This window comes from Archocentrus centrarchus, chromosome 4, assembly GCF_007364275.1.
Source record: "Archocentrus centrarchus isolate MPI-CPG fArcCen1 chromosome 4, fArcCen1, whole genome shotgun sequence".
Lineage (NCBI taxonomy): Eukaryota > Metazoa > Chordata > Actinopteri > Cichliformes > Cichlidae > Archocentrus > Archocentrus centrarchus.
The window spans coordinates 2,890,069-2,902,350 of record NC_044349.1 but is presented as its reverse complement, the minus strand read 5'-3'; the positions used below and the strand labels follow the sequence as shown (position 1 = coordinate 2,902,350).

General features: G+C 42.4%; 1 protein-coding gene across 3 annotated transcripts in view; it reads left to right on the top strand.

The window, feature by feature from the left end:
• mcf2l2 (MCF.2 cell line derived transforming sequence-like 2) overlaps window positions 1–12,282 on the top strand; it is a 99,765-nt gene that overhangs the window by 12,736 nt on the left and 74,747 nt on the right. For 2 of the 3 annotated variants that reach the window (XM_030726701.1, XM_030726700.1), the window contains exon 1: window positions 7,969–8,284. The exons of the other annotated variant lie outside the window; for it this stretch is intronic. In XM_030726701.1, coding sequence (XP_030582561.1) covers window positions 8,185–8,284 — 100 coding nt within the window. In that variant the 5' untranslated portion in view covers window positions 7,969–8,184. Of the gene's footprint in view, window positions 1–7,968; window positions 8,285–12,282 lie in introns of those variants that run through there. 3 annotated transcript variants of the gene reach the window in all.

Below are 12,282 nucleotides of genomic sequence, written 5' to 3'. Positions count from 1 at the left end.
ACAGCAACAGCACAGGTGTGACTGAAGATATTACATTTGTGTTTCATTTAAGTGAGCTAGTTGCAGCCAGGATGCTGATATTTTGCATACTGGCTCACTGTATTCTTCCATCATGTCCTTTGTTATTTTTATTATTTTATTTTTCACAAAATTACAATGTGGGGGAAATGTGCACAGAATATAAAAGAACCTCTAACAGACTGTAGACTCTCTCCCTTCACTGCAGTTTAAAGTTGTCTGTGATAGTCACAGGGGTGGGCAGATGCAAATAACCTGTAATAGGCTTTACACTCTAGCACAGAGATTATGACAGAGAGACAGACACTGGGACTCACACAGACAGAAGTAGAGAGGTTAGAGGTACCTTGCTGGCTCTACAGGGACATGCAAAAAAACAGATCCAGTAGCGCTGCTGTATAGCAAATAAACAGCGTGTGTATTTGTGTGTGTAACAGACAGGAGAAGCATTAGGCAAACATGGATTATTGCACTGCTTCTCTTACAGAGCCAGTGGGAAGGCAAGACAGGTAGATACTATAGAAAAGAATACGCATGCAGTGCAACCAGGTGAGATTCAGTTTATTCTAGAAACAGCATCTCGAGGAAGGCTGCAACATCAGATCCTTGCATCCTGCTTTCCAAGCTGTGCTAAATATGGATGTTTATGGACCTTATTCCACTGTACGGATCTCCATTGCTGAGATGGAGTCTTACTACAACTTCCTGAAGGTGTGTCAGAAGACTGAATCGGCCATAGTAGGAAGTATGTAAACCCTCTATGCTCCACTACCCTCTTCCCTTCAACATACCTGTTTGTAGCCTTTAAGCAGTGCTTATTTTGGTTCAAGGTGTAGTATAAGTTTGAGAGCAATTCAAAATGTAGACACTACAACTATAAAAAAAAATTGGCTTGAAAGAAGCAAAATCACTTTTGTTATGAGTGAAAACATTCTGTGCAGGGGCAGGTAGGACAGCATGGGACAGTATGGTTATGGACAAAGCTTAGGTCACTTGTGTTCTAAGTCAGATGCATTTCGCACTCTGCCATGTGACAGAAATAGGAGATCTGTGAAAAACTAAGTACACTTGGTTAACTGAGCATCAGTAAGTGTGACCACGTCTATAAAGTTGAAGTTTTGGCAGTTTGCTGGTCTGAAGCATTCAGCTGTGTGCTACCATAATGGCACAATCTTCCCATACCAACAGTAAAGCGTGGTGGTGGTGGAGGAAGGGTGATGATTTGGGCTTGTTTTGCAGATGCAGGAACTGGGTGCACAGCTGTGTAGCAAAGTGTTCTACAGTAAAATGTGAGGCCGCCTGTCTGACAGCTTAAGCTTGGCTGAAATTTGGTCATGCAACAGGATTATGATCCCAAGGACAAAGAAAAAAAATCAAGGTGTTGAATGTCAAAGTCTAGACTTCAACTGGACTGAGATGCTGTGGTGGGACCGTAAAAGAGCTGTGCGTAAATGAATGACTGCAAACCTCAATGGACTGAAGCAGCAGTATAAAGCAGAGTGGGACAAAATTCCTTCAAAATGATGTAAATCATACAGACAGCAAATACTTTAAGTTATTGCTCCTCTCGCTTATTTCTCTCTTACTTATTTATCTATGAAGAGAATGCACACTGATCAATATTACTGTAAATGTGCCAGCGTTAGCTAGATGGCTAATTTTCAACTGCAGTCCTTTGGCAAGATGTCAGTTGCCAACCTATAAAATAACATACACGGTTAAAATTTCATATGCATTCATTAACTGGGACATAAAGGTGGTTCTGCGTGAAACATGGGGTCTTAGTTTTTCACCGGACCGTATCGACTCCTGCATGTCGCTCATGATTATAACGTATTCATACGTGACAGTCTGCAGTACCGGTCCTGGTTTTAAAGCCCTTTGTGAGAACAGGAAGTGTAAAAAGATCTCCAGGATTTACACACATCTATGTATAACATCTTTGCTTATTTCGCACAGAAAGTGGAGGTGGTAATGATAAATAATAATTGATTTTTGGAAAGTTGATAAGAAGCCCATTTGTTCATGCATAACTCTACTTTAGCAGAGTGTAACAGTAATGCATCAATAACACCAGAAGTCTGTATTTGGTGTGAGGTTTTAGTGTCATCGGCTGAACCCTGTGATTTACTGGAGCACAGATGTTTTTGTTGTCCTCGTTACTCAGTATGCCCGCTGACTGACTGACAAACACCAGAGCACGCTGCTTTGTCAGTCCCTGTCAGGTCCAAGATCAAGATAAACATCAAGCATGCTCATATTTATGGCAACAGCACCAAAATGACTGTGTATGCATTATCACATGTGTACAGAAGTGCACACAGTCTTACACCACAGAAGATGCCCCAGTGTTTAGGGTTGAGACATGTGACTAACTATCAGCAGCCCCATTTCACGAGGTGATAATGATATTCATTGGGATTCTGCGTGTGTGTGTGTGTGTGTGTGTGTGTGTGTGTGTGTGTGTGTGTGTGTGTGTGTGTGTGTGTGTGTGTGTCAGAGAATGAGAAGCAGAGACACGTTATCAGTGTCTGTCACTGGACATCCTCCGATTGTTTTCTTGTGCTGACGCCTTCTTCCTGAGGACCAACAGGAAGCCCCCCCCCCCCCCCCCCCCCCCCCTTCACCTAGACCTTGAGGAACGACCCAAAAATAACACAAGCTCTGCATCATATTTGTGTATTGTGTTTGTATGTGAAGAGCATCTGTTTTGTGCGCTGCTCACATCTGAGATTTCGGCATCGTTAAAACAAAAACAACGACAATAAAAGAAAATAGCAACTTTATTGCCACTTACATCTTTTAATAGCACAAATCTTTAGTTCCTTGTCACTGTAAAACACCCAGATGCACATGCAAAATGATAAAAAAAATATTTAAAGATATGAGCCTTCACTCTGAAAGAACCACAAAGAATGAGCCTGAGTTAGAGAGGCTCTTTAGGGACTCACAGTCTGTGTGTTCAGAGAGAGGCAGAGACAGGGTTTATGGTTTTTATGGCCGCACATTTTCTGCTCTTCTGTTCTGCTTCGAGCTGTACGATCTATGAACGTGTAAAAGTAAGTCAACAGAAACAGCTGGTAAATCATTATCAACTGCTGAAAAAAAAAAAAACACGAGTTTTTAACGGCTACCAGAATATGGTGAGTTTACCTGCAAAATGTTGTTCATGTTCCCCGACCAAGAACAGAACCAAGGCAGGGCTTTTACTGAGGGTCAAAAATTAGAAACAAATCAGTCTACATCAGCGGATTTACATTTTTGATCCAGTGACAAAAGGAGCGATGGGGGGGCAGGAAGCAGACGTTTATTGATGAACTTCCTGCAGACGTTTTTGAACAGTTCTCACATGTGGTACGAAACCTTTTATTTATAGAAACAGATTCTCACAAATAATGTCTGTTTTTTAATCAAAGAAGTGCAAGTATTAGTTCATATACATTTTTCATTTGAATCAAATAAATATAAACTCTGCAAAGAGCAGATTTTCAAAAGTTAGTTTATTTAAAACAGTGCAAGAGTACAGTTACAAAAGTGGGGTCTGATGTGGGTCCACATCCAGTCTCCAGATCATCCTCAGTGCACGTCACTGCTGACATAGACAACAATTAACACCCCGCAATTAGCATCCATTCTCTTCATCACTCTTGTCTGCATCATTTCTCTCTGCTTTTTCTCTCAAACACTTTTTTGTCCTGTTGGTTAAATAACATTTAAATATGGCAATATTTAATTAAAATTAAAGTGCTGGTATACATGCATAACGATAACGTTTATATTCTGTTTTAACAGCATATAGAACTAAGTAGGTGTTTTGAGTATATATTATCTATATTGCTGACTGAGTTTATATCAAAATTAGGGATGCATTAATTGGGAGATTCTGGCTCCAGAGAACGTGTCTCCACTGCTCTAGGGTCCAGTGGCGGCGTGCTTTACACCACTGCATCAGTGCTTTGCATTGTGTTTGGATGCAGCTGCTCAGCCGTGGAAACCCATTCATGAAGCTCTCTGCACACTGTTCTTGAGCTAATCTGAAGGTTGGAGGTCTGTAGTGATCCACTGACTGCATCCACTGACCCCACTCTGTGATTTTACGCGGCCTAAAACTTCATGGCTGAGTTGCTTTTGTTCCCAATCACTTCCACTTTGTTATAATCCCACTAACAGCTGACTGTGGAATATTTAGTAGTGAGGAAGTTGACTGGACTTATCACGGTACCATGCTGGAACTCACTGAGCTCCTGAGAGCGACCCATTCTTTCACTGATGTTTGTACAGTAGAAGCAGTCTGCATGCCGAGGTGCTGGTTTATACACCTGTGGAAGTGACTGGAACACCTGAATTTATGGACTATCAGTTTTCCAGAAACCTGAATATTTTTGTACCAAGCTGTAAATGTGATGTCTGCTGTAACATCGAACATGTAAATATGGCGGTCTCTGGGACTGATGCACATTTTTTAATCAACCTCAAGTACTCATATGTGAAACTGCAGTTTTTGGCACTTCATTATTGACTTCATTTTTAGCTGCTTAATTTGAACAGTGAACAATTTTTTTGTGAATCAAGATGAGCCCAAATCTTCCATGTTGGGAAAATCTGAATCAATCTGAATGTGGCTGTGCTGCTTTTCCGCTTCCTGTGGTCAAACATTTTGTTTTTAGGAACTTTTGTGTGATGTGAAAAAGTCATGAACACACACAAATTACACGCCTGAGAATGCAGTGATGTTTACCCACTTGTAGGAAGTAGGTCGCATAACAGCCATTGTGCTGAAAACAATGTGTACAAGTTCACACGTGTGCTGTTTTCTGTGTGCCTGTATGTGAATGTCAGTATCTACTGTCCTTGTACTTCCGTGTTTTCTCCCTGTGTTCCCCACATTGTTGTGTACGTACATGCACCCATCCATCCATTTTCTTCTGCTTATCCAGTTCATGGTCACATGCATGCTCCACACCAGTGGCGCAAAAAGGGGGTTATGCACCATATGCAATGCATAGGGGCGCCGCACAAGAGGGGGGCGCCAAAACGATGTGGGAAAATATTTCTGTAGTTGCATTTTCTGTATTTAACAGCTGTGCATATGACATGATCAATAACAGAAGCCCAGCGCTGATTAGGCGCCCCTGCGCTCCCTCACCTCCCCTCCTCCTGTTCCCGTTTAAAGACAGTCAGTAAGTTATGTCATAGAAGTCTTGTAATTTATAAGTCCATGAATAAGTGATCTGCACACATGAACACAGTAATGAGAGGCTGCGGATGGTGCGTTGTGTGTGTGTGTGTGTGTGTGTGTGTGTGTGTGTGTGTGTGTGTGTGTGTGTGTGTGTGTGTGTGTGTGTGTAGTGTAGTGTTCTAGCTAGCGGTTGATCGCAAGGCGCCGCGCTGGTCTGAGACGCCCTCTAATCGGGCTGAGGATTTCACCGCTTCACTTTCGGAGCTCTGCTGTCTCTGCATTTAGCAAACAGGAGCCCCGCGGACTCCGCACCGGCTAGATCGCTGCTTTTATCGCTGCTCGCTCCTGTATTATTTCACTGCAATTTACAATCTACCACAGCGCAGGGAAAGTTCACAATGTGCATGTTTGATGCCCCTAAGGTCATGCGCGCACTGGATTTCGCGGCTACAGAAATCGAAATGACAACCAGCATGAATGAGGAGAAGTAAGAAGAAAAACGAAGATCAAATGAAAATTTCAGGCATGATTTAACAGGAGTGGATCATCGCTGACAAGTTTTTTCCACTGTCTGTGTGGTTTTACTCTCTGTGCAGAGAATGTCAGCTGTTATTTTTTCCTTACATCAGCTGTAGCCACCAGAACGATCACTATAACCACAATCTGGTGGTAATTGTGTGATTGTTTGGTGCCGTTTCCTTCACTTTCTATGAACTGACAGATTTCCTCAGGCAGCTCATCGCACCTGTGTAATAAGGCACGTCACCAAATTCAGAAGCTATTTACTCCAGAAAAGACTGAAACTGCTGTGATTTAAAGCTTTGCCTCTTATAAAGTTCCCTGTCTGTGTTTCGGTGTTTATGACGCGTTCTGTCTTCAGGACTTTGCTGCGCAGCGTTTCCTGCTGTGTGACGCAGTGATGCACTGTCAGCTCACCTGTGCAGGTCTCCCTCTTCATCATCTGTCCCATCAATCCGCTCTTTTCCCCGCAGCGCAAATGAGGAAAAGAGACAGATGGTTTACCTTCAATGTCAGCGTTCAGGTCTTTTGCCTCCCACCTGTTTGGAAAATCCCTGTTTTTCACCTTTCGTTTGGTCATTTTTGGGGAGTCAGGCAGCTTAAATGTCACTGTAAAAAGTGCTGACCGAAGTTTTATCCGCTGATCACTGATCAATCGGCAATACGGAAAACGGGATAGCGTACAGTTCTTAACCTGCCGGCAGATGTTGCAGTGCATTGTGGGATTTGTAGTATAAGTGGTGGGAGCACATTTACGTGGGATATTAATAATAGCTATATGAAATCATCATGCTGGCCGTATAAAATTAGATCGTGGGCCGGAAGTGGCCCGCAGACCTTAAGTCTGACACACGTGATAGAGAAAAACTGCATTATGGAAGTTAAAATGTGCAGATGAATTGTTAGTATGAAAAGTGATTTCTTATCCGATTACTTGATTAATTTATGGAATAATCGATACAATACTCAATTACTAAAATAACTGATAGTTGCAGACCCACTTGTATTCAGAAAGCCATCGTCAAACATTAGTTTTCAGCACCAGTGGAGCTGTGAAAGGCCTTCAAGAAAAATGACATGCACCTGAGAAATGTAACTACAGGTTCATGAAGACTGTGATTAGGCTTTAGATGTGCTTTCTGGTTACATGTGTAGGCCCCTTCACACAATTAACAAGCAGGAGCAGCTTTTAGCGGTTAGTATTAGCTTGCTAATTAGCATTACCACACCCGCCCCTGGGTGGGGGAGGGGTGCCTAAAAATGTGTCCGCATACACCTCAGAAAGTATATAGCTGCGCCCCTGCTCCACACAGAAAGGCCTCAGCCAGCTACTGCATTCAGTCACACAGTTAATGAGGAGCAGGGCCATTTCCTCACAGGCTTCAATATATAATTTGCAGTTGGATGAGCTGCCCCCTGCTGGCCATAATAAAGAAAGCAGGTTGTGCTTTCCCGACCCAAAGATCTCACAGTCTATGAGATTCACTGATTAAGTCTTTCCCTAGTGGACATAATTAAAAATGTAGCTCTAAAAATGGATTATAGAAACATACAACATATTTTCAGCTGTATTTTCAGACTGAAGCAACTAGCTTGGATAAGGCAAAGCTGGCATTGATGTTTCTGTGAAGGCAAAAAAAACAAAAACAACTTGCCAAAAGTGCTGAGTGTCTAAAAATAACCACAAAGAAGATTGCATCGCAAGATCAGACTTAGAAAGAGTGGTTATAGCATCAGGTTACCCGTGAGGGGGATTTAGCAAAGAGGTATTTCAGTAAAAACGTTTACTTCCACATGTTGTCCACATTTGGCAGCGCAGCATAACTCAGGACTCATAAAAAAAGACACACAGACATAACAGCTCACAGATTCTGCGGCAGGCTTAACATGGAGTCCTCAGGAATGAAACACACATGATCATGGCAACATGTTTACACACTCTCTGTCTCTCATACACACACACACACACACACACACACACACACACACTGAAGCTCAGCTCCACTTTGTGTTCCTCCTTCTGTCTCCTTCGTCTGACGCACACTCCCACCCAGTCCTCCCTCTCTGACTGCTTATAGGCTGCTCACTGCTCATAGCTGAGCTGTTTTACTACAGCTGGAGCTGGAAAAAGTGACCACAGGCGAACCTAACAACAGTAACACACAAACAGTTCCGGGACTGCTCTAGCTCTGTGTGCGTGTGTGTGTGTGTGAGTGTGCGTGTGTGTGTGTGTGTGAGTGTGCGTGTGTGTGTGTGTGTGTGAGTGTGAGTGTGTGTGAGTGTGTGAGTGAAATGTAAGAAAGGAGGGAGAGACTGAGATTCGTCCGTCTGGAACGGCCTGAGATGATGATGAGGAGGAGGAGGAGGAGGATAGTGAAGAAGCAGCGGCTGCTGTTGACAAGCTGGGATTTTGTTGCTGGATGTTTTGGTCTCGCTGGTTTTGGATACGATGAGTTTGCTGCCATTTGATGGGATTACTGCTTTTTCTTGGAGTGTTCACTTTTTCTCCTGTGTGTGTGCACTCCTGCCAGGAGGCTGCAAAGATGAAGAGCGTTAAAAACACAATAGGTAATATTCACGCACACACTTTGCCACTTTACTCTCACCATAATCAGCCAGTTGCATTCGAGCCTTTAATATTCACTGCAAAATTTATGGGAAGGTAGACTTTGTAGCTTTTCAGCAAAAACAGCCTTTTCTGTAAATGAGAGGTTCAGTGTTGGCAGAAAGTGCTAATGCTCGAGGCATTTCCAGAGATGAGAGGAGCCGTGAAGTGGTTATACCTGGAACACTGACAGCTGCTATTCCAGGGCTTTGTAGCACTGTAATCACAGAGAGTGCAGGAACATAATGGAAAAAAAACAAAAACAAGCATTCCTGGTGAGTTCTGAGACAGACAAACTCCACACACACTCTCTGTTTCATGAACTCACTGCGGCAAGTTCGACACGACGCACCGCAACCCAAGACAACACACGCAAAAGGCTTCATCAGCTTGAAAGGATATATAAACAGGGAATATACAACAAATCACACCTACTGTCTTTAAAACAGCGCCATCCTCCTCAGTACTCTGACATGCAGTTTGTTCCAAGATGCTTTTTTTTTTTTTCCTTTTTAGGGCTTTAAAGTTTTTTGTCTTTCTCGGTGCAACTCCAGACTGACTCAGTGATACTGAGGTCACGACTCGATCAGAGCTCAGAGCACCTGTTGCAGAACTCCTTTTTTTATTTTTGTGACTCTGGCTGCGAGTTTGGTGTCACTGTTTGTGCTGCACGATGAATTTGCAGATTTCGGACACCTTCCTGGTAAAATGCACGATGGAAACAAACAGACAGCGTTGCAGATATGATTAACCAGCAACAAGAATTTTATAGAAATTTTGGAAAGTTTGTATATTCAAATTTGAACCTTTCAACTCAACATAAGTCTATAACACAGGCGCTAAGAGGTGGGTGTGATTTGCAGGTCCCAGGCTAGTATATTTAAGAGATGTGAAGACCCTCATGGATTCCTCATGAATATGTAGCAAAGAGGTATTCCAATAATAAAGTTTACTTCCACATGTTGTTCACATCTGGACACAAACATGACAGCAAACAGATTCTGTGGCAGGAACACACACGATCACGGCGACACGTGTGAGATCATGCTGTTTAATCCCTTCCAGAGCAGGTGGAGTGAGATCACAACAAAGGTGTGTATATTGCAGCAGTGTGTGGTGGTGTTGGCACCATATTCTTGTGGCAGTGTGAGAAATTGGACACACTGAAGCTGGGATCTGGTTCATTCACTCAGCAGCTGTGGTCACTTTTTATTTGGTAATACTGTTGGTATTTTATCCTTTACATATATTATTCTGACATATGGAATAGAGAGAGGCCATTTTCTCTTAAATCAAAGGTTTAAAGAAATGAATTACACTAGATAAGACCTTAATGACAAATTCAAGCTTGTCTTTGCTGCTTTAGTAAGAATTCTGAGTCTGTACGACTTGCAGTTCAGGGTTGACCTTGGTCCTTGGACCTTGGTTTGTCTTTGATCAAACACAAGTGCACAGTCAGCTGATATTAACAGAGAAACGCTGCTTGGAAAAGGTTTCCAAAAGGTTTCAGCTAGTCCTGTGACCGGAACAGGTTCTAACTCCCTATGACCCCGAATTGGATGAGTGATCATGAAACTAGATGGATGTCCACAAACTGTATATAAAAGATGGAGATAACTTATGGTATTCTATTGCAAATGGCAGTTGGGCCCCCACAGTGCTGGGAACAGGGCCCACTAGAGGACGCCGGACTGTACTGCCTCCTCCTAACAGCAGTGACACTGACCCTAGCCAAATGCAAGACTAGTGAAAAAGCAGCCAGATGTGAGTGTCCTCCACCTGTAAAACCATTCCTGCTTGGGGGGGGTTGTCTCATTGTTGCCCCTCTAGTGCACCTGTTATTAATCTCATGAACACCAGAGCAGCTGAAACTGATCAACAACCCCCTCTGATACTGATCTGACCAGATCAATATCACAGAGGTTTAACTGACTTGATGCAATACTCTGATTAAAAAAATGTTCCTTTATTTATTTATTTATTTTTTTGAGCAGTGTAGTTTAGTGTACATGGATGTAGTACATTGCCTCATCAATTACACGCAGTATTGGGGGAAGCTGTAAAAATGGAGAGGTGCTTTGTGGATATAACCCAAATTATTGCAACTGTTTGGAATATGCCTTCTCATTTACACACTGCTAACACCAATCTGGACCCCATGAGAGGACTGACAGTAGTTTTTGCTCACTTACTGCCGGCTCAGTAACGACCTCTGTCAAACTGAAAAATCTCCCAGCCTTTGAAGTAGCCCTTCAGGGTCTGGACTATAATTATGGCTAAACTGAACAGGAGTCGCTGCCCAAACAGATGCCAGTGAACCAGCTAATTGTAGCAGTTCAACACATCTTCAGAAAACCTCGTTAGTTCCTTGATGTTATTGTCCAAGCTTAATCAGGAATCCCACTGGTGCCATTACGGAGTTTGCTGCCTCCTTATAGGCGTGCTTGCTGCACTCACCCTCTGCCCTCTCAGTTTCTAAGAACAGCACTTTTCCGTTGAGCCTTGAAGTGGTCATGTATCACATCTGTCAGCACCACTCCTTCTTACTTTGATGTTCCAACAATACAGAACATCCTCCCTGCTGCAGAGCCTGACCTGGCTCTGGCTGCATAACCCTACTGTTCTGAATGCTACCAGACAAAAGTATTCATATTTTTTCAAATGATCTAATCCTTAAATGTAATTTGAGCATTAAATTTACCACCGGGCAGCAGCTTGTGTTAAAGCATTTTTGGTGAACTAATTAACGGTCTTTGTTTCATAAAAGGTTTTAGCATAGACCGTTGTTACAGTGTTTTATTTAGAGCAGTACATCCACTTCTCTAAAGTTTTGCATAGGTGACGTGTTTGGAGTAGACCGTGCTGAAATATCAACTGTGATTTGTGCAGGTTTGGTAAGATGTAATGTAGCAGCCCGGTTACATTGTTTCTGCAGGGAACTGTTTAAAGGACAAAAACTTTCAAATTTTTAATTTGCATTGTTTTAACTTTCAGTTTATGATTAACAGTGTCGTAAATATTAGATACTCATAAGACAAGATTTGAGTAGGTACTGGTGTGTGTTTATAGCAAAATCTTACAAAACATTTCAGAATGCACTCGTCTCTGTAACAGAAGCTGAATTTTTAATAACCTCGGTACGTCAGACACTAACAGAGGTGCATTGATGGTACCTCCAATAATGACCGCCACCAGCTGTTATGCTCCTCTGCTTCTGTCCCCACTCACATCAGCACAAGACTTACCCAAGCATGTTTCAGAGTAATAAAGTGCAGTCAGTGTAAATGCATGTCTTTATTCTCTGTAACAGAGAAAGGTCTGTTCACTGCACACTGCACTTAGAGCTTTACCCTGCAGGGGAACCATAATAAACATTAAACCAGGGCAGGAGTACGTACCCTTAAAACCTTGTCTGAGAATGCTTTGTTTCTCTTTCTTATAAATATCATATGAACACCAGTCAGAAATGGATAGCTTCAGAATCGGCTGCTTGTGACGAACACGTGAGATGTCCAGAGAAAAAGGCAGAAAACAGCTCCTTAAAGTCGATGCTTTTTTCTGCCATATAGTTTCTGTTCCACCGGTGACTGGTGATATTAATGTTGGTCAAATAATGGTTTAACTAATAAGTCTTTTCTACGCTTGGATCTGTATGACATCACAGCCCCACCCACATGCTCTTTAAACCTGTGTGTGAGGGGCTGCCAATTAGAGGACAGTTGGGTTGAAGTAGGATGTGTTAAAAAGGGCAGCATGACCTACATAAGAAATGCTTTCAACCGTAGATCACACAAAGCTAATCCAAAGACTGCAAAAAAAAAAATAATTTAAATGTCTCTGGCCTCTTTTATCCAACACAAGAGCTTATTAAGCTTATTAATGATGTCTTCTGAAGCAAATGTGAAACAAATGGACAATTTTCCATCACTGGCTGGTAGATTTTAGCTACTGGAAACCTTTG